Here is a 22,932-nt window from a genome sequence, read left to right on the forward strand (position 1 = left end):
TGACCGTGTGCATGGGACCCATGTCTGGGCATACCCGTTCCACTTAGTTCAACACACTAAAGTAGACACAAAAAAGTGATGGATGGAATGCTTGAAATATCAGCCACTGGAAATCACTCTGGCAGCATCCCAATCCATCTGTACTTTGCAGACAATGCCACCTCAGTTTGAACCCAGCCATATGCAAATCAGCCTTGACCCTGCTCCAATGGCAACCGTCCAGCCCAAACTGCAAGGCCATGTCCTCCCTGAAAGCAAGCAACCCAGGACCAGTTTTGCCCTAGGTGGGGCTCTGCAGCCAGTTATGGCTTGGTTCCAGTGAGGGTCATTTAGCCAGGGCCTTTACATGTGGGAATGTCTCAGATAACACCAACAATCTTTGTTATTGGTATGAGAGTGCATCCCTTTTGTCTGGCAACAGTTTAGGGAGTGGGACAGCTAGTATAACTGGCTTCTCTACTGCAAATGTTTTGATGTCTTACTTGGCTTACACTTGCGTACACCAACATCGAATCCCCACTGAATTTCAGGTAACAAAAGCATGTTATGTACTCAACGAGGAGACACAAAATAGGAATGCTACAGTTAAGTCTTGTGCATAGCACTGCCCGGTGAAATCCCAAAGAGGACCTCAGCAGCCATGGCCTGAAGGATGAGAATTCTTCAATTCGAGGTCACCTTCCTTTTTTTATTTTTATTTCAGCGAGGCAGTTCTTTCCAGGATAGCGAGACTGCATTCCCCCCCAGCCAGCACAAACCACCCAATCAGGTGCCAAGGGCAATGCACGTCTTCCATAACTCCTGCCTTCCTCCACCCAGGCCTAAGCACTCTTGGGATTTTTATTAAATAAACAGAACATGGTCATTTTAGAGATACTTGAGCCGCTCCGGGAGGAGCAACATGTATCGGAGCAGCATGGTGCACAGCCTGTTTCACCCCCGAGAAGTGACGTTGCTGTTGGGCCTTTAATGTATAGTCTGGAAAAGGCATGATCTTTGCAGATCCACATTGCAGACGGCCTCTCCCCTTAGCTGCCTACAGGTGCACGTCTCCATCTGCGAAGTTAAAGGTTTTCCCAATAAGCTACCTCCGCGGGTTTCAAGTGGCGGCAATGGAACCAATGCCCTATGCGCTCTTTCTACTGTGAAAATATGGTGTTAACTTCTCCAGGGATGCAGGATGTCAGCCAGCATGTTGTGAACTGCATTGGGAATGGTCCTTCCGCTATCCCCACAATTCGAAGGTTATGCCGCCTGAGCACCACTCTGCATCCTCGACTTGGGCCTCCAGAAGTTGGATAGTTTTTGGAAGGGACCCTATCGCATGCTGAAACATTTCTGAAATGAGACTCACTGCCTCCAACCGGTCCACAGTGTTCCTAAGATCCTGTCAAAGGGAATGTCCACCATAAGCTTACCTATTTTGCCCCCTAGAGATCGATGTGATTCTTGGATAGCCTGCAATATCCACACCGAGTATGGCCAGGTACAGGTTAAGGTGGAACATTTAAAAAGGAGAGGACTGTTTTAGATGTAGCAGGGGGAAGATCAACTTTGATAATGGGAAAGAATGGCATTCTCGTTGCACCCAAAAGTGAGCGCAAGCCCACCTCAAACAGTCAGCAGGGAAATAATCATGAAGTCACACACATTGTTGGCCTAATATACCATGAGACAATCAGTAACGTAACTTACATACTACACACAATAACTGCACCTAAGGCTATACAGGGGATCCACTAATATGGCACAGGGGCAGTTTGTAGTAAACAGCAGGTGAAAAAGGCCTGTGACCCTGAATTAAAAATCACTACCACTGTCCACAAAGGAAACTATTATTGCATATCCTAAGTCTTCTGAAACAGGACTGCGAGTGGACTCCACACATTGTTCATTTCACTGGAAGAAAAACTTAGAACAAGCAAAAAAAAAAAAACTAAGGCAAAGTCTTTCAGTGGGTGAACAAATGCATAGTTGGTCACATACACGTAGCAAATCGTGGCTACAATTACATCTTTTATGAATTGAGAATTCTTTTAATTCACATTAGTCTTTCTTTCCCTTATGTAAATCATTAAAATCGTTTTTGTTTCTGGCAAAAACATGACACCAGACAAATGCTATGGCAGCTCTTCAAAAACACCTTTCATTTTGGTCAAAAAACTATTTATTCCAATTTAGAAGAGATCATTTTCTCAAAGAAGACAGGACAGTATCGGAGAAGGATGGTTTATCAGATGGTAGAATCTGAAAGATCACAGACCCATCGGGTTTTGCTAAGATAAAATAACAGGATAAAACACTAGACCAGAATAAGACAACGCTTCCACTAGAACTCCCCAAACACAATTCCCTAAAAGAGTTTTATTATCCTCCATGAGAGAAGGATTTAAAGCATCCCTCCATCACAAGTGTGAAACTCCCACTGTAGAAGCCAGAGCAACCAAATTCACTTTTTACTCAGGTGACTTTAAGGCTCTAATCTGGAGTAACTCTGAGCACACAAACCAAACAGCACAACATGCATACAATGGGAGGTAATTCATAGAAAGAACGGAAAATTCCACCGATCCCCAAAGGTTTCCATGTGGCATTCACCTATCCCTTCTGAGTGCACAACGGGCTGTAGGTCAGAATTATTATTAACTCCAGTTGGACAGTAGTTTCATAAACTACAGGGCAAAATACTTGTAAGAGGATATGTTAATTACATTTTGGGGTATACTGTTATTGTGTTAATCATCCATCGCATTTCTAAGCACTGCGTCTTTTAAGTGTGAGCGGTGCACAGTTTATGGTTATCAGTCATCATCAGTTCAATCTCTGTAAGTCCTTTTACGTTATTTCTTGTGAACATAGTCCCCTTAGGTAGTTACTGCACAGGAACAGCCATTCTGAGATAGTACTCTAAGGAACAAGACTGATGTGGCCCGTCAAACAAGTGGATTTCCCCTTTCCACTACACGCTGGTCCCTAAAACATGTGACCACTTGCCCCTGTAATAGAATACTAAATCTTGTACATGACAATTATGAAAGAAGTCAGACAAATGCAAAAGACCAGGAACATAAAAGACTAGATTCACAGACCAGTTTCGAAATATTTTTTTATGGAATTAGTAACTGTAAGACACCGGCCGACATAATTACAAGGCCGCTGCATGTGATGTTCTGCAAAAACTAAAAAAACAAAATAAAAAAAATTTAAAAAAAGATGAAGGACCAGCCACGCACTGCAGAATTAGCAACTAAGTACTAAAAGCCCTGCTTCTGGACGCCGTTGTAACACTTATACAAAAACTTCTTTGGGGCAATGGGTTTTTCTATGCCGACTGCAGAGCCTTTAGTCTTCCCCACCGCAGAGCTTCAGCAGAACCTTCCTGTAATCTCCGGAAGTGTCTCCCTGCAAGAAAGAGAAGGCAATAGGTTGTACGCAGACAAGAAAAATTACCCTTCCATCATCATGCGATGTTTAAGATCTCTCACTGGGTTCACACATCTGCTGCTGCAATCAGAGTGAATTGGAGGTAAGAGTCTTTCCTATTGGCCCAGTCATTTCAGTGGTTCTACTTCAGGGCGATTATATAGTTCGCTTAAATCCCATATAAGATTAGTCTAGAACTATGTGCAATTCAATAATCTGATGAGTAAATTGCCGGATGGCTTTCAATCATGTGGCCTTATGCGAACAGACGGCCGCTCTGGGTGCTTAACCCATTAGCCTATCACCCTAGCTAGACATTTTACAAGCACCATAGCACACTTCACAGTCCATATTAATGTGAGTGGATGCCACACCTAGTGCCTGAAAGCACACTCCCTTGATTGGCCTCCTGTTCCTAAAACTTCTCCACCCTCAGACAGCTTTGGAGTTGCATTGGGCTTTGAACCCAATTTTTCAAAGCCAATACTGTGGCTGTGCTCCTCTAAGCAGACCACCAGGTAGAGTAGTCAAAGATCTTGGTGGTGGCAAGCTTAGAATAGCGGCCAGTCACCTGAAAAGTGCCCGTCCACCAACATTTGTGACGTTCGTGTATTTGCCTCTAGCACCCAGTTCTGAGCAGCATGCAGGGGACAGAAAAACTTGACCCGCTCAGAGGCTAAATGGGATGATAATTGTTTTTATTTTTTTTAAACAAGTGTTTCAAACATTTCTTCTGCGGTGTTGGGGTGACTGTCTGGTAAATCTTATGGTCCGAGGGGCAGTCCAGCTCTAGTCCACTACACAAGGAGGGTAAGGAGGCAGCTCCTTCTCCAGGAGATGGCAGGAGACTCCCCAAGATGGGGCTGTTGGCGGGGGTAAAGGGGGGAGGGGAAGTAGATGGCCACAGATCTATGATGCAGGGCATCCGTGTATATAGACACCCACTTTCTTCACATTTTACGACCAGACTAACTGGGCAAACACAGTCCATGTAAGTCTGAGCAGCAAGACTTCTTACATTCTCCCAGTAGGAAGGAGGCTAGGGAGGACAAGGATCACTCCCTTACAAATCTTATCTGAGTACAAGGTGTGGCTGGTGTGGGAATGCTTTGTATAAAAGGGGAGTTTGTAAACCAAGGACAAAGCGGGAGTATTCTTGATGCTCCTCCTTTTGCCGAACTGTCATGGCAGCCAGGTCAGGCAGATGGGAGATTGGAGCTTGCCTAAATCAGGCAGAGTGGATCCATGCTACAGAACCCATTTTTATTAGATTTGATAAAGAAATTGGTCAAAGCGCCCTAAAAAAAAAAAACTTTGAAAAAGAACATGGGCCAAAGGGACAGTGTTGTCAAGTGTACTTATAGGCAACACAGGCTGATTTTAAGCAACACTGCTCTTAATTGGTTCGTTGCACACTTAGTTGATGATTATTCAGTACCAGAGGCCTTTTTTTGGTATTCTTTTAAAGCCAGACTCCGAGCTTAGGACTAAGCTCTAGGGTCTGGAGTGGATATTGTGCTCCGCGAAGATTTTAAAAGCAGCAGTGAAACCATATTCATATCAAAAATGTACTGGAAAATGCAGTTTGGCTGCTACAACTCTCCATATTCTTGCAACAGTAGGATGGCTACAATTTTTAGAGAATAGTTTTTCTCTCTGGCTTACTCCTTTACACCTTCACTTCTAACTCCTGTTCTGCCACCTGTGAAGTAGCTTCAATGGGTGGAAGAGACACCATCCTATCAGATGTTGAATCAGAGTGAAAGAAAATGTGAAAACAGAAGGAGCTCGCGAAAGGAGGTCTGTTGTACCTTATGTTAAAGCAGAACGCATTGCAGGGAATTCATGACACTCGCCAAGATTTGTTTGCAAGTTCCAAGGTTTGGAAGCAGCCATATCTAGCAGTGTAAGAACATCCCAAGCTAGTTGCGTAAGCAAGAAGATAATAGGATGCATAAGCGGTCATTTAAAGCCATGCGCTTGATCTGGCAAGCAGAAACTCATGCTGGTTAAAGCCAATACAAGTTAGCTAAGCATATAATGAACTTCTGAGCCACAGCACCATAAATATCTGAACACTTGAGCCATTTTTCTGACCAGTTACGGACTCCACGCTGATGCATTACACAGATTCATCTGGAGGGTGGTCATTGCAGGAAAGTTGGTTGGACCAAGCCCTTGCCTCCCTGCTCGTGGTAATCAACAGATGCAAGCTTCAAAGGTTGGGGCATCAAACTGAGCTCTTTCAGTCACTGCAGGGACTTGGTTGATGTCAGATCTCATCACCCCTGGAACTAGACCTCATCAGTTTCCCAGACCCTGAACAGCTTTGCAGCTTACATGAATCAGTTTGCAAAATATGTCTCAGACGACAATCATGTGACAAAAGCCAACATCAATGGACAGGTGTTCTTCAGTTGAGTACAGGACATGATCCAAATCCCTGGCAGAGTTAGCACACTACCTGGATTTATGAGCAGAGAAGCATTTGTATTCCGTCAGCAACCTAACCATCTGTGGTCGACAAAGAGGCAAGAATATCAGCGGAGAAAGATTTTTCCATCCGTAGATATTTTTACTTCATCCACAGTGGTTCATTAGATCATATGTCAATGGGAGTCAGTGGCTGAATTACTTTGTGGACAAGACCAGTGGCCTTCTCCCGGGTTTTTGTCTCAATTTCAAAGTATCTTGGAAGCAGGATACTCGACTGATCTGATTGCAGGAGGGGTTGTATGGATTTAACAGGTCTTGTGCAAGATGCAGAGTCATCTAGTGGAAGTGCACTTGGGAGCATCCAGATGGCAATGTGAAGTGGTTTCTCTCCAGCTGCAATTGGCAGAGGGGCGTCAGTTGCTTCTAAGCTTGTTGCCATACTCCACACCTGCTCTCCACGCCCAAGATGGCGACAGTGATTCAGCTGCACTGGTGGCCTTGAGAATGAATGCTTTAGAAATGGGATTTCTGGTTGGCTGAAGCTTGCGCCAAAGCCAGGCAGAAATCACCACTGTAGTCAGGGTATGGGGGAAACACACACTGATAACCCCTGCTCACCCCTTTGGTAGCTTGGCACGAGCAGACAGGCTTATCCAAGGCAGTGTGTAAAGTATTTGCAACAGCACTCACAGCAACACAGTGAACACCACAAATGGACACTTCACCAGTTATTATGAAAATATAAATCTCAGGCAAATCACAAACGCCCAAAAATGCACCTACATAAATTACTCCTTTTTTTTAGAATGTCTCCTGAAAAATGTTCACTTTGGTAATTGTAATTTTTCTCTTAGTGGATTTTCTCAGAAAAACCAACTGGTAGGTTTCTGTTGTCAAAAGCCAAATCACGTAAAATAGCAATCGTACTGGTCTCCTTAACCCCTACACAGTTCAGTTATCTGCACAGTTCTCTCGTTAGTAACGGGCCACCCGACTGGCGACTGCTCCGCATGCAGTAATGGCCAAAACCTAAATAATGGAAACAAATAGGCTCCTTAGAGCGGACCCCGGTACTGCAGCTCTACTGCTAGAGGCAGGTAAGGGCCTTCACAATCCCTGGTTCACTTCCAGGGGGCAGGAGACCTAGCAGGCCTTACCCGCAGACCCACACCCCCGTCCCCAACGGTAACAACAAGGCGCTCCTTTGACTGAGGTGGAGCGGTTACCTGGGGGCGGGACTTTCTCCTTCCTCGCTTCGGCAGCAGCTGATCGTGGGGACGTAGCGGAGAGAGTTCGGCAGTTCGTGTGACTGCAGAGGCAGCTTCCTTCATGCGCGGCTCCCCTGCTTCCGAGGCCGCCCTTCCAACGTTATGTTACAAAGGAATTTGTATCGGGTACTGCTACTCAAGAGTGTCCTGGCACGAGGGGGGAACAATAAGATGGGAGGCAGCAAGGGCTAGATGGATTGTTTAAACAGATTAATTTAGACGCTTTTTAAAAAAGGTGGACAGTTCCTTGGTGTGCCGCAGATCATTCCACAGAGTGGCAGCCTTGACCGCAAAGGACTGTCCGCCCAAGGCGCGCTCTCCGAAATCTGGGGATCACCAGCCGTCTTTGCGAACTAGATCGGAGGGGTTGGCTGGGAGTGTAAAAGGCAAACCTGGAACTGATATACGCAGGGCCAGTGAAGTGCCTTGTGAGTCAAGGTAAGAGCTTTAAAGTGGACTCGCTGAGCAACGGGCAACAAATGCAGGTTGCTTAGCTGCTTGCGAATGCTCCTGCACCTCGGGATGTTTAATAAAAGCGGAGCGTCAGAGGAGCGGGGAAGCCTCATTGCTAGGAGATGGCCCGCACCTCCTTCAGTGCCTTCACAGCTCTTCACAGTCGAGCCCCTTGGTTGCTAAGGGACGCCCAACGTTGCTGCCAATCCCAGCGCGGCCATCCCCCGAGGTCAGTAACAGGGGGGGTGGGGGGCCCTCACGAAGCTCCCGGGCCGCTGGCGGTGATTCCTGATGGGGTGATCTTGTGCTTCTCAGGCGGTAAGTGTAACCCCACAATGCTGTAACACTGAAGGGCGGGGCTGCTTCAGAGCTCCCAGCCCAGCGGAAATCTTGGTCACTACACCTCAGACCAGACAGGGGCCGGCGAGGACAAAGTGCCGGTCCTCCAATATTCACACTGGCTACCAGCGGGGAAAAGTAGCACGATGCACTCACATTTCAAACACAGAATTTGATAACTCATCTTTGAGGAAAGATGGCTTTTAAATTCAAAGTTCATGGATACCCGACTTCAGCTTCCCATCTTGCTCCTATGCGGAAGATATACAGGTACACATGGGACACAGCATTCCCCATTCTATCCTATGGGCAAGATGGCAGTTCAATAGTGAAATACTGCCAATTTTGTTTTTCACTATCAGGACATGTCACCCACACTAGTACATGTCCTATCTTCCACATACACTGCACCCTGCCCAGGGGGGGTACCTTGGGTCTACCATAGGGGTGTCCAATATGTAAGAAAAGGGAAGGGTCAGGCCTGGTCAGTGTGCACACTGGCCAGGACAACATGGCAGTTCCCAGACTGCGCACAGGCACTGTAGTGGCAGGCCGGAGACACCATTTTAGGGCTACTCCTGTGGGTGGCACAATCAGTGCTGCAGGCCCACTAGTAGCCTTTGAATTACCAGCCCTGGCACACTCGGTGCCCTTTATTAGGGACTTTACCGGTAAAACAAATATGCCAATCATGGATAATCAATCAAAGTAATAATTTACAGGGAGAGCCTATGCACTTTAGCACTGATCAGCAGTGGTAAAGTGCTCAGAGTCCTATTGCCAACAACCACAGGTCGGGAAAACCAAGGGAGGAAGAAGCAAAAATGTTGTGGATAACCCCGCAAAAAGGGCCATTACCAACAGAATGGTAATACCGGGAAGAGCAGAGATGCTCTCCGGATTTAAAGTTAACCTAGCAGCTTTGGTCTGTGCCATCCTCAACCTTGGAGCATGTTTCTCTGAACGGTTTTACTTTTGCATTCTTAATATCCACCTTTGATCTTTTCAAAGTTCTGGAATCCTTAAGAGATGGTTTTCTGGTTAGGATTTTCTGCCTTCTCTGCAGGCACCTGAAGCAGAAGACAGATTGTTCTGCTAATTTGGGAAGAAGCACTCAGAGAGAGATGCTAGCCTCACACCTTCTGTATGGTTTTTCAGGTCGTGCACTTCCGCTTCCTTTGTGGGACCCCCCCCCCCCCCTCTGTTGCAGGTATTGCAGCAACGCACAGGGGTGAAGGACTTTGAATAGGTACAGGGAGAGGACAGCAATGGTTTGGTTACGTACATGTAACAGACTAGCTCGTTACAGTCCTGCATCTCCCCTTCACATGTAAAGGGGACCTAGAGCATTGCTTGGAGCAAGAGGTAGATTAGGGGGAAGATATACTTCTAGATAAAGCAGGAGGAGCAATGTACAGCAGAAGAAGTGACAAGGCAGGCCTTGTGGTCGTGCTCCAGTCGGAGGCTTCCTCTCCCACTACTAGGTTTCTGTCAAGCAAATTGAGCTACATCAATACTAGACAATAAGCAACAGAGAAAGTTCGCCGCAAAATAACACTTTTACCTTTGCTCAATTACACAACAGTGGTCCAAAAACCTGATATCAGCGTCTATTACCACACCCAAAAATGGAAAACCGGAAGCACAAATTAATGTTGGTGGTACCAAAAAATGTTCTGTGTGTGCACGGTCCTTTCAATGGTTTCTGTTCATAATACTCCCCACCCCTCAGAAACATGTACCTTGAAGAATGCTAAGCACACGAAGATGTGACTTGCATTGCAAATTATTTCCCTTGCAAACTTCTGCGAGGGCATTATTTCAGCTCTGGTACTAGACAATGTAACTATAAGGCAAATGTTTATTACACGTAGCATTCACACAAAATTGGGAGGCTTAAATGTCAAACAAACGCAATCCTAGAAGGCAGATCAGTTTATATGAAATTGAAACATTTCCTTTCAGGCAGAAGCGGATAAAAACTACACCCGAGTCATACTGAGATCAGGCCCATATCTAGAAAAGGCAGAGGGAAGGAGGGTCCTCAGTCATCCAATGATATTAGACCAAGACCTCTAGGGCACTGGTTAGACAAGGGCAAATTAGTGGCCTGGCATGCACAACTGTAATACTCTAAGAGCACTATAATATAGAGAAGACAGCCCATTGGCCATTGCCAGACCGCAATAAAGCTTGCCCGCTGCTGGTGTACCCGGGCACAAGTAATGTCCTATGCCAGTGGGGCAGTCATCTCACCTTGATGAACGAATGCAGGGACTTCCCATACATTTTCTTGAACTCAGACCGGATTTCCAGCATATCAATTTCACACCGAGAAACCATCAATCTGATCAGGGCGTCGTCATCAGTGCCAAGTCCCTGTAAAACACAGGAAATGTGTGAACCAAAGTATGCACTAATGCAATTTCCTGACATTTATTATTATTCACTGCACAGAACACCTTTCTTTTTACTCATAATTTGACATTTAACAATTACCAAAAAGGGAGCACAAAACATGCATTATCGGTTTCATAATTGTTTTAGGGGATTCGTTGAAGGATCCACAGCTCTGGAAAGGAAAATGTTACTTACCCAGTAAACATCAGTTCTTGGCATGCACAGCTGTAGAGTTGCATGGTTTGCATACTCCTGCCATCTATAGTGTTGAGTCCGGATGTTTGCAAGTTGTTTTTTTTCGAAGAAGTCTTTCCAGCCATGAAGTAGGAGACTCCTCCTTTCGGTGATAGTGCACATGGGCATCGACCCCATCCTTCGATTATTTTCCCACAGAGGGTGAGAATTGAGTAAGTAAAGAATAGAGATGTCCATGCGTATGTATGTAGAAGATGTTTGCTGGGTAAGTAACATCATCCGTTCGAGGCATGTGAGCTGTAGATCACATGCTTTGTGTAGATTACACGGCAGTAATCTCCCAAAGCAGGGGCTAACCTGTAGCTGTTGGACTCGTCTGAAACAGTGTTCCAAGTACTGCCTGGCCCACATTAGCTTGTTGTCTCGCTAACTCATCTACACAGTAGTGCTTGGTGAACGTGTCCGGTGTAGACCATATTGCAGCTTTACAAATGTCAACTATGGGGATGTTTCCTAAGAAAGCCATAGTAGCCCCTATTTTGCGAGTGGACTGCGCTCTAGTGGGTATAGTTAAAGTTCTTTTTGCTTTTGCATAACAAGTTTGAATGCATTTAACAATCCACCTGGCAGTACCGGACTTGGATATGGTTTTGCCCTTGTGTGGGGGGTACAAAAGCAAAAGGTTTCGTTACAAAAGGATTTTGCCCTTTCAATGTAATATAAAAGGGCTCTTCTGACATCTAAGGTGTGTAGTGCTCGTTCTGCCACTGGATCAGGTTTAGGAAAGAATACTAGTAATTAAACCGACTGATTGATACGAAAGGCAGAAACTACCTTCGGTAGGAACTTGGGGTTAGTACAAAAAAAAAACACTTTTGTCTCTGAAGTTAGAAAAAATGTTGTGCCTTTAGTTCACCCACTCTCCACACTGACTGATTGCATTGAGGAAAGCAGTCTTTAGGAGAGAAATTGTGGCTCACGTTTATACAAAAGTTCAAAAAGTGGGATCATTAATCTTGTGAGGACTATGTTAAGATTCCACACTGGGGCAGGTGGTAGTCATGGTGGTACAACTCGCAAGTCCTTCCATGAAAGCTTTGATTGCTGGCACTCTGAACAGCGATAAATGTTGCCTGTTTTGTAAATACACAGCTATTGCAGCTAGATGTAGTCGGATAGAAGTGTAAGATAATCCTGACTGCTGCAAGTGTATCACATAACAAATTATATTTTGTATTGAAGCATCAAAAGGATTGATGTTGCTGTTATTGCAATAGATAACAAAATGTTTACATTTAGCTGCAGAACAGGCTCCTTGTAGTCTGGCTTCTCTGATGTTCATACAGTCTAGTGGGAGATTTACATAACCAAACTCTGATTTCAGGAGCCAGAGCGAGAGGTTCAGTTGTTTGGGATCTAGGTGTCTGATTTCTCCTTGGCTCTGTGTGAGGAGACTGGATGAGAGGTGTAGCTTTCGATTTGCAACTAGGGACAGCTCCAACAGGGTTGTGCACTACGATTGACAGGCCCATGTGGGAGCTACTAGGATTAGTGTGAGGACGTTTTGTCTGAGTTTCAGAACCACTTATGAAATGAGTGGGAGGCAGAAAAGCATAGGCAAATATCCCTGACCAGTTCGTCCATAGTGCATTGCCTTTGGAGAGTGGGTGTGGGTACCTGGGGGCAAAGTTTGGGCATTTTGCGTTGTGTGGCAAAAAGATCTATTTAAGGGACTTCCCAACCAACTTTGAAAGTATGGGAGGAGAACTTGAGGGTGAAGTTCCCATTCGTGTATTTGCCGTCTCAGTCTGCTGAAGATCAGAAATCACTCCTGGGAGGTGTTCCGCTAGGATATAGATGTTTTGGTGAATGGCCGACCGCCTAATGTCTTGGGCCAAGTGTGACAGTTGGAGCGTGTGTTTCTCCCCCCCCCCCCCCCCCCCGTTTTTTTATGTAATGCATAGCTGTCACGTTGTCAGTACGAACTACACCAGCTTTGCCAACCAGGTGAGTCAAATGCTTTGAGCGCTAGAAACACTGCTAGCAGCTCAATGGTTTATGTGAAGAGTTGTTTGCAGCTGACTCTACAGGCTTTGCACTGTGTGGTGTTGAAGACGAGCCCCCAACCAGTGAGGAACGCATCCGCTGTTAGCAAAGTCTGTGGAATTGAGTCTATAAAAGGCATCCGTTTGATAAATTGTGTGTTCCACCACTGCAGAGAGCGATTAGTACAGCCGCTGAACACTAGATCGGTTAACAGACCCAGAGATTGGTTCCACTGACTTGCTAAGCAGTCCTGTAGGAGGCACTTGTAAAGCCTGGCATAGGGAACAATCATGATACAAGATGCCATCATTCCCAGTAGTTGCATATATACTTGAGCTGGAAGCGAGTGATTGGCCTGAAACTTGAGAACTAGAGCCTGAAAGTTGCGAATTCTGGCTCCATGGGGAAAGGCTAGAGGCTTTTGAGTATCAAAAGTGGCTACAAGGTAATTGAGTGTTGGAAGGTTGGAGATATGATTTCAACACATTGACTGTTAACCCCAGTTGGTGCAGTAACTGTATTGTCTTGTGAGTATTTTGGAGACACTTTAGATACGTACTATTGATGAGCCAGTCGTACTATTGATGAGCCAGTCGTCCAAGAAGGGGGAAGACATGAATGTGTAGTCTTCTCAGATGAGCAGCAACTGCTGCCAGACACTTTGTAAAGACTCTGGGAGCAGTGGGGACTCCGAAGGGGAGTACCTCGAACTGGTAATGTTGGCCCGCTACCACATATGAGAAATTTGCGATGAGCGGGATGCATTGGAATATGGAAGTAGGTACACTTTAAGTCTAGAGTAGACAAAGTCACATTGTTGTAGGAGTGGGAGCACTTGAAGTGTTACCAGGTGAAAATGGTCTGACTGTATATAAAGATTTAATTCTCGGAGGTCTAAGATTGGTCTGAGAGAACCGTCCTTGGGTGTGGTTGGCAAGGATAGAGGCAAAGGTTCCAACACACACCAAACAGTGACTTGCCTTTGTTGCCGTTGTAACCCCCTCTGAAGAAACCCTTTGTGGCAGAGGGTGGATTGTTGCCTTTGTAAGTTGTAGAGGCTGTGTCTGAGGAGGGGTTCTTGGACCCTCCGATGATAGGAGCCCCGAAAGGAACCACGTCCTGCAGTTAAACAGCTCCCATAGATTTGGCCACCTCCGTGTCCTTTATTTTTTTCTTATGTTGAATCTACCACAAGGACAAAGGTGTTACTCAATGGTTTGTTCAGCACAGAAGTTTGAACCTTTGGTTTAAAACCTGAAATGCATAACCAGGCATGCCTTCTTAAAAAAACGCTGGTGTTGAGAGCTCTGGCTGCAGTGTTCACAGCAACTAGGGTGCACCCAATTGAATTATTGGATATGAGCGGTCCCTCCTGCACTAGGTCTTGCGCCTTGGACTTGTGCACATCAGGTAGAAAGTGAAGCAACTGCTCCATTTCATCCCAATGCGCCCAGTCGTACCTAGCTAGAAGTGCTTGGGTATTGGAGAATCGCCAAAAGTGAGCAGCCTGGGAGGCTACTCTTTTCCCCGAAGCGTCTAGCAACTTAAGATTCTTTGCCTAGGGGTGGAGCATCTCCTGTGGTTTGAAAATTGGCCCTTTTGTGTATGTTGGAAACTACCAAGGAATCCATGGGAATGTATGCTGGATCTGATGGTGCCAGCCTATACGAATGGTCTACCCTAGGGGTGTGAATACGGGCCAGGATGGGATCATTCATCCACGTGTCTGATTATATCTTAGAGCATGGGGAGTGTGCGCGAGGATTTTTGGATACTATGGAGTAGTTTTGAAAAGGAAATACTCTTCCAGGGTTTCCTTATACAACTGAACCCAATGGTAGTTAGCAGCTCTACCCAACAGTTCTATGCATCCTACACGGTTGACCAGTGGAGAAGGCTTGGTAGGGTACAGATCAGGATCATTCCCTGTGGGCGAATTGGTGTTGTAATCTGTTCAGGGGTCTGTAGGTGTTGCTCATTGTCCCCATCCGTGTATGTGGTGGTGAGCTCAGGTGAAATTAGTAAGGGCTGAAACGGAGGAGGAGAATGGTAAGTTAACATTTTTCCTTTTTAAAGGCATGTGGTAGGCCTCTTCAGTCTGTTTTCGTTTGTCACCTTGGTGGCAATATGTCCAGTTGTTGGATGAATATAGAGCTCCTGCTGCTTTGGATCCAGTTTGGAGGGTGGAACATTGAAATGGTGCTTTTTCATGGAATCGGCACATCAGTTTGTTTTGGTGCCGAAGGCTTTGGTGCCTGTGTTTTGGATGCCAGGATTTTGGCGGCTGAGAATTTCGGATCCAAAGGAGTTTGGCATCGGAGAGTGGGCCCAACTTTGACTTTGATCCAGAAGGTTTCGGCGCCCAATTTCAAACATCTCGGTTCGGAGCCATAAAGGCTTTGCAGTACGTTTCGGTTCCGAGCCGTTGGGCGGGGCATCAAAAACATCCTGTTCTTGGTACAGACAGTGGCCTGGAGGCGGGGGTTGGACCAGAGCCGCCTTCTTGGGTTGAGGTGGACTTTAGGGCAAGGGAGGATCTGTACTCCCGGTACGCTGCCCTTGTGGGATGTCTTCGCCCCCCTCGGAGCCGTAGTCCGAGATGGAGATCAGGTCTGGTTCTTCCTCTGCTCCCATGGCGTCTGTGGTCCCTTGTTCCGAATCTTCATCGAAGAGGTCTGGAATGGAATCTGTGTTGGCTCTCCATGTCACGACGTCTAGCGAGACGGTCGCAAATCGTTTTCTTAGATTGGAAAGCCTTACACGCCTCGCAGTCCTGTTTTCTGTGCTCCGGAGACAATACCATCGAGGGGGGAGTAGACTTGCGCACCGGGGGAACCGGAGAAACTATGTTGAACCGTAGCTCCGCAATTCACGTCCAAACTGGATGGCGGAAAAAACTAACTAACAATAGTCGATGCCCATGCGCACCATCACCGAAAAGAGGAGTCACCTACCTTATGACTGGAAAAGACTTCTTCGAAGAACAACTTGCACACATCCGAACCCACCACAAGATGGCAGGAGTTTGCAAAGCATGTGATCTACAGCTCACATGCCTCAAACCAAAAGTTACAACCAACTATATAAGTATGGGTGAAAAAGGGAAGTTAGGCGCACTGGAACATAGTATCCACAATAATTAAAATGTAAACAATCAATGCAGTGCTCCAAAGAGTAGGGATGTTAACCCACATCCCCAAGTAACGAATATGCTACTTACCGGTATGCATCTGTTCTTGGCATGTAGGGCTGCTGACATTCATATCTGTGCATAGATCGCCGCCTAATGTTGGGTCCGGATGATTGCACATTGTTGTCCTGGAAGAGTCTTCGAAGTATCACGAGATAGGTGGCTCCTCCCCTGGACTACAGTGCGCATTGGCATCGACTCCATCCTCAGATTGTTTTTAGCCATTGTGGCCAAGATGGAGTGAAACTAAGTGAATGATGACCATGCTAGAAGTATGTGTGAATTCTGCAGCTGCTACAGGCGCCGGGGAGGAGGGCAGGCGATATGAATGTCAGCAGCCCTACATGCCAAGAACAGATGCATACTGGTAAGTAGCATATTCGGTTTGAGGCATGTGGGCTGCTGAATTCATATCTGTGCATAGAATACATAGCAGTCCCTCCATTAATGGCGGCTGCCCGTGCCAGCTGCAGCAGTTTGGAAAAGTGTTTTTAGAACAGCCTGCCCTACAGCTGCCTGCTGTTTGGAGTGCACATCAACACAATAATGCTTTGTGAATGTGTGTGTGGTAGACCATGTGGCTGCTCTACATATGTCTTCCAAAGGAATATTTCCAAGGAATGCCATGGAGGCCCCCAACTTTCTGGTGGAGTGGGCCCTTGGTGGAATGGTGAGAGTACGCTTGGCTTTCAGATAGCAGATCTGGATACATTTAACGATCCACCTAGCAATACCAGCCTTGGAAATAGGGTTACCTTTGTGGTGTGGTGCAAAGGCAACAAAGAGTTGTTTAGTTTTTCTAAAATCCTTGGTCCTATCGATGTAATACATCAGGGCCCTCTTGACGTCAAGGGTGTGGAGCATTCTCTCCGCCAATGACTCAGGATTTTGGAAGAAAACAGGCAATTCAATAGTCTGGTTAATATGGAATTGAGACACAACTTTAGGAAGGAATTTAGGGTTAGTGCGAAGCACTACCCTGTTAGAATGAATTTGAATAAATGGCTCTTGGATAGTTAGTGCTTGTAGTTCACTAACTCGCCGCAGCGATGTAATCGCTATGAGGAAAGCCACTTTCCACGTCAAGAATTGAATCTCGCAGGAATGCAGTGGTTCAAAGGGAGGACCCATCAGGCGGGTTAGGACCACATTGAGGTTCCACTCCTGAGCTGGTGGAGTCGGAGGAATGACTCGTTTGAGCCCTTCTAGAAAGGCCTTAATGGCAGGCACTCTGAAAAGTGAGAGGTGCTGCCTGTTCTGGAGATAAGCGGCCATTGCAGACAGATGTATGCGAATGGAAGCATAGGCCAGATTACATTTGTACAGATGGAAAAGGTAACAAATGATATTTTGAATGGATGCATCTAGCGGGTTAATGTTGTGGTCTGCACAATAAATGACAAACCGCTTCCATTTTGCCGCATAGCATGCTCTGGTGGTAGGCTTTGCCTCCCGAATTATGTCCATACAGTCAGAAGGCAAATGCAGGTAGCCAAACTCTAAGACGTCAGGAGCCAGATCGCCAGGTTGAGCTGTTGCGGATCTGGATGCTGAATGTCGCTATGGCTCTGCGTCAGAAGGCTGGGTGTAAGGCGTAGCCTCTGATGCGGTACCACGGACAGTTCTAGAAACGTGGTGTACCATGGTTGGCAAGTCCACGTTGGAGCAACCAGGATGCGAGTCATCGAGTGCTGCCTGAGCTTGCGTGCCACCAGCGGTATCAGAGGTGCTGGGGGAAAGCGTACGCAAATTTGCCTGACCAGTTCATCCATATCGCATTGCCCTTCGACTGTGGGTGTGGGAACCTGGCGGCGAAGCTTTGGCATTTTGCGTTCTCCCTTGTGGCGAACAGGTCTATCTCTGGATGACCCCACCTTTGGAAGTACGGTTGGAGTACCGATGGATGTATCTCCCACTCGTGCATTTGGTGGCTGTGCCTGCTGAGCAGGTCCGCCATCTGATTGTCCTTGCCCGGGAGGTGTTCTGCCATGAGGAAGATGTTCCTCTGAATGGCCCACTTCCACATGCTCTGAGCCAGATGAGACAGCTGCGGAGAGTGTGTTCCTTCCTTTTTGCTTTTGAATGTAGTACATGGCTGTCATGTTGTCCGTCCGGATCAACACAACCTTGTTGCACAGATGTACTTTGAAGGCTTTGAGTGCCATGAAGATCGCCATCAGTTCGAGAACATTGATGTGCATCTTCCGTTGCTGTTGCGTCCTCAGTCCCTGCACAGTGTAATTGAGTACATGAGCTCCCCATCCCTGGAGAGAAGCGTCCGTGGTCAGGATGATCTGTGGCACAGGCTCTTGGAACGGTTGGCCCTTGCAAAGGCTTCGTGGATTCCACCAATGCAGAGAGTTGTATGCCCGACCGCTCACCAACACTAGGTCTTTCAACTGCCCGTGAGCCTGAGCCCACTGACGTGCTAAGCACTCCTGAAGCGGGCGCATATGTAGTCTCGCGTGCGGGACTATGGAGATGCAGGAGGCCATCTTGCCTATCAACTGCATGAACACTCTTGCTGGAAGAGAGTGTTGAGGTCTGAATTTTTGTATCAGCGATTGAATGCTGCTGACTCACTGAATTCGGCTGTGCTGTGGCCGCAAGAGTATTTATCGTCGCACCCAGATACTGCCGTATGTGGGCGGGCTGGAGGTGGGATTTTGGGTAATTCAGTGAGAATCCCAGATCGTGCAGGAGGTAAATGGTATGGGACATGTGGGCGGCACAGTGCTGGGATGACTTTGCCTGGATGAGCCAGTCCTCCAGATAAGGGTAGACGTGGATGTTCCGTCTCCTGAGGTGCGCCCCCACTGTCGCCAGGCACTTGGTGAACACCCTGTGTGCCGTGGTGACACCGAAAGGCAAAACCTTGAACTGGTAGTGCTGGTTTTGTATGGTGAATCAGAGGTACTTCCTGTGGGAAGGGTGCAGTGGAATGTGAAAGTACGTATCCTTTAGGTCTAAAGTTTCGAGAAAATCCCCCTGACTGAGCAACGGGAGCACTTGCTGCAGGGTCTGCATATGGAAGTGCTCCGACAGGATGTACTGGTTGAGTGGCCTGAGGTCCAGAATGGGTCTGAGGGACCAGTCTTTCTTTGGGATTAAGAAGTACAGGGAGTAAACCCCTGTGCCTCTCGCAGAGGCACGAGCTCTATTGCTCCTTTTTGCAGCATAACGGTAACTTCCTGCTGCAGTAAGTGCAAATGCTCGGCCGACATAGGACGGTTTCTTGGGGGCATGTTGGGTGGAGTGGACGTTAACTCCAGACAATAACCGTATTGAATAAGTTTCCTGACCCACCCGTCTGTGGTGATGGACTTCCAGACCGGCAGGAACTGCTGGAGTCTCCCCCCCCGACCGGTGTTGTGTGGTCGGGGGGGGCAATGACAAGGCGTCACTGTTTGCAGGTGGCAGAGGATCTGGAGCTGTTGTTTCCACGACCCCTGCCCTTGGCGCTGTTACCACGATATCCACCTCGACTCTTGTTGGTGTATGTGGACTGAGTGTTGCCCTTGTAGTACTGCGTGGACTGGGAGAGCTGGCCTCTGGAAACGCCTCTAGTGCTTCAGCGACGAAAAAACCCACCCCGAAACTGCTGGGACTGTAAGGCACCCATGGATTTTGCAGTCTCCAGTGTCCTTTTTTATTTTTTCTAGGGTGGTGTCAACCTGCGGGCCAAACAGGTGATCTGGGTTGACTGTTTGGTTAAGGATGGTGGTTTGGATTTCTGGCTTAAATCCAGAGATTCTTAGCCAGGCATGTCGCCTGTAGCATAACGCTAGTGTTTATAGCCCTGGCAGCGGTATCAGCCGCGTCCAGAGTGCACTTAATTGAAGTGTTAGAGATCAGCTTCCTTCCTGAATCAGCATCTCTGCCGCCTCCTTGTATTCATCAGGCAGGTGCTGCAACAGGGTCTCCAGCGTGTCGTAGTGTGCCCTGTCATATCTCGCCAGAAGCGCTTGTGTGTTAGAAATGCGCCAGATGTTGGCTGCCTGTGCTGCTACCCTCTTCCCCGAAGCCTCAAAGACCTTGGATTCTTTGTCTGGGGGAGGAGCATCACCGTGGTCTGAGAATTAGCCCTCTTCCGGGCATTCGAGATGACAAGAGAGTCCAGAGGCAACTGTCCTATGATGTAGGTAGGATCAGTAGGCGCTGACTTTATTTTTTCTCAATCCTAGGGTTTATCACCCTTGCCCTCTCCAGCATGTTTCAAGACACCTTTCAGCATAGGCAGAGTCTTATCAGTTTTTTTCAGAGACTGAGTAGGTATCAAAGAGGAAGTCGACATCCACAGGGTCAGCATGGAGCTGGACGTTGTGATTGCAGCTTTCAATGCCCTCATTGAGCGGGCAGCTAACAGAGTCCTCCGTAGGGGACGTTTTGGCAGAAAATAGTTGAGGGTCTTGTCCCGATTGAGGATCACCTGGGTCACCACCAGCAGCCCAAGGTTCGTTGGTATCCTCAGGGTCTGTATAGACAGGATAACTGTACTCATCCTCATCATCCCCCTCTCCAGCATCCACATCAGAATAAGTGGGTGAAACATTATGAGGCTGTGGAGAAAGTGGTTCCACCATGACAGGAGTGGAAGCAGAGTCCTTCAGAGGAATCCTGTAGGACTCCATTGGACGTTCTGGGGCAATTTTGCGCTTGTGGAGGGAAAGCCTGCCGGTTTCGGCATCGATGAAGTGTTCCTGATGCTCGTCCACTGAAGGTAGTCGAGGATGTGGGCCGGGGACCACCGCTGACTACTTCGTCCGCTGACTACTTCGGTGCCGAGGAGACCTTCTTGGGCACGCTGGTGACCGCCTTAGGAGCGAAAGCCTTCGGCGCAGTCTTCGGCGGCAACGTGAAATGGATGGGCGTGGACGCCTTAGGTGGTTTCTCCACCGGTTTCGTGGGCGGAGGATCCTTCGGACCGACCGACGCAGTCCTGTCCCTGAAGCGCTGCAGGCACTCCCGTCACCTTCTTGGTGAATGCGGCGGATGGGCGCGCCGGTTCAACGGACTCCCTGGAGACCTCACCCGGAGTCGACTCTCAGGGTGTGCTGCCCTTGGCCTTGTCCTGCTGACGCGGAGGAGCGAGAGCCTTCGGATCATCCATCCGCTTTTTCGGGTCATCGAGAGCTTTCTTCGGGTCGCCGATAGTCTTCTTTGGGTCGCCGAGGCCCTTGCCGGTGTCGACCGTCTTCGGCGCCGACGCGCTCGGATCGACCACCTTCACTTTAGTCTTCGGCGCGGCAGACTTCGTCTCGACGCCCTTGACTTGAGCCTTCAGCTCGACAGTAATCTTCGGCGCCGAGGGCTCCGAGGCCTTGGAGCCGACCAAAGCGATGCGCACTTTCGGTTTAGAGGATGGCACCTGCGCAGTGTCTGGAGTAGAGACCGTAGGTTTCGTTTTGCCAGGGTGAGGCTCTGCAGCAATGTCAGAGGCCGAGCCCGAAGGCGGGGCTGTAGAACCCATAGTAAGATCTTGGGTAAGGCCCGAAGGCGATCCCTCGACCTGAGCCTTATGAACTGGCATGGCCCCAGAGTCAGTTTGAGGAAGCTCTTCGTCCGAGCTATCCTCCATGGCCCCGAGGGCCCCGTCGTAGTCTCCTACCTAGTCGACGACTTCTTCAGCCTCGAACATCTTTGCATCCACGTCATAGTCGACGTCCGACGCGGGGTTGGACTCAGTAACGTCCTGGATAGATTCGTCCTAGACATCCCCGGCATCGAAGATGTCCACAGGCGCCGGTGCAGCATGCTGGGCCTCCTGGCGCGCAGCTCGTCGAAGTTTAAGCGTCTTCTTGGACCTGAAGCGTGAACAAGCCATACACTTGGCTTCATCATGGTCCGGCGACAGACACTTGTTGCACACCGGGTGGACGTCGATGTGGGGATACTTCGAGTTGCAGACGGGACATCTCTTGAATGGACTTCGGTCCATGATGGACGGTCGATAGGTCTGGAGCGTTGACTGGGCCTTCCACGCCGAGAGCATGCGGGTGTAGAGAATCCGGCTCGGAACCGAGCTGGAAGAACCAAGACCGAACGCAAGACTATACTGACGTATTAGACTAAAGACCTTTTGGTCTTAAGAAAGTTTTGTATCGATTCCGACAAGAGGGAATTCAAAGACATCCGAACCCAATGGCAGAAAAAAACAATGAGGATGGAGACGATGCCCATGCGCACTGTAGTCCAGGGGAGGAGCCACCTATCTCGTGATACTTCGAAGACTCTTCCAGGACAACAATGTGCAATCATCCGGACCCAACACTAGGCGGCGATCTATGCACAGATATGAATTCAGCAGCCCACATGCCTCGAACACATCTATTAGAACAAGGGGTCTGAGCACATGAGCATGTGCTCAGAGATGTGCTCAGAGCGCTTGTTCTAAGTCAACTACACAAGATGCTGCAAAATTCTCTCCTTGCTCTTCTGTTGACATCCACATGCCCACTGGCACAGAAGGCATGCTTTGCTCAATCATTTTATTCTCAATACTGGAAGTGTTAAATGTTAGGTATGGGGGTTCACTGCAAGAGGGGCTTGTTGGCATGGGATTGAAACAGCAGGGGTTGCAGTCATGAATGACAGGCGGTGTCACGGTTGTGCATGCGCCCACTATTGATAAAGCTGGGTTTGCCGCAGTCTAGAGGATTCGCCATTGGGGTGGTTGTAAAAACAGACTGGAGTGTTTGAGGAAGAAACAGTGTTAAAGTGAGAGAGACAGAGCAGGTTAAGAGGAAGAGCCTGTGCTAGCTCATCTTGTCTATGGCAGGTTAAGGTGCACTGACAGCATCTTACAATAGATTTCCTGCACTTAAAGATTGAGGAGCAATCTAAGAGCCATTTTTGGGTTCCAGAACATAAAACAATAGGCTGAGAAGTTTAAATACCAAGAGTAGAGTCTGGTCTATTTTTAGAAGATGCAAACACTTTACTGTGACTTTGAAGATGGATGGGGGGGGGGGTGGTTTACAAAGAAACTAACAATATTGGAGAGGCAGCAAGCGGTAGTACACTACCACAGGCTAAGCCACACAGGATAGCTCCCATAGTCCCATAACACACCAATGTTTGCTAGAAGTGGTTCCCGCAACTAAGCATTGAAACAGAGCGAGATCCAGCCGGATAACAGCTCTGCCAGCTAGTTACAAAGATTTTTGTGCATTTCTACTGGGT

At 47.8% G+C, this 22,932-nt stretch overlaps 1 protein-coding gene across 3 annotated transcripts in view; it reads right to left on the minus strand.

Moving 5' to 3' along the window:
- LOC147679914 (annexin A4-like) overlaps window positions 1-22,932 on the minus strand; it is a 115,052-nt gene that overhangs the window by 2,159 nt on the left and 89,961 nt on the right. For 2 of the 3 annotated variants that reach the window (XM_086943477.1, XM_086943478.1), the window contains exons 12-13: window positions 10,176-10,298; window positions 3,089-3,402 (exon numbers count right to left, since the gene is read on the minus strand). In XM_086943477.1, coding sequence (XP_086799603.1) covers window positions 3,343-3,402; window positions 10,176-10,298 — 183 coding nt within the window. In that variant the 3' untranslated portion in view covers window positions 3,089-3,342. Of the gene's footprint in view, window positions 1-3,088; window positions 3,403-10,175; window positions 10,299-22,932 lie in introns of those variants that run through there. The other variant, XM_086943479.1, reaches the window with a different exon arrangement.

This window comes from Lissotriton vulgaris, chromosome 11 (genome assembly GCF_964263255.1).
Source record: "Lissotriton vulgaris chromosome 11, aLisVul1.2, whole genome shotgun sequence".
Lineage (NCBI taxonomy): Eukaryota > Metazoa > Chordata > Amphibia > Caudata > Salamandridae > Lissotriton > Lissotriton vulgaris.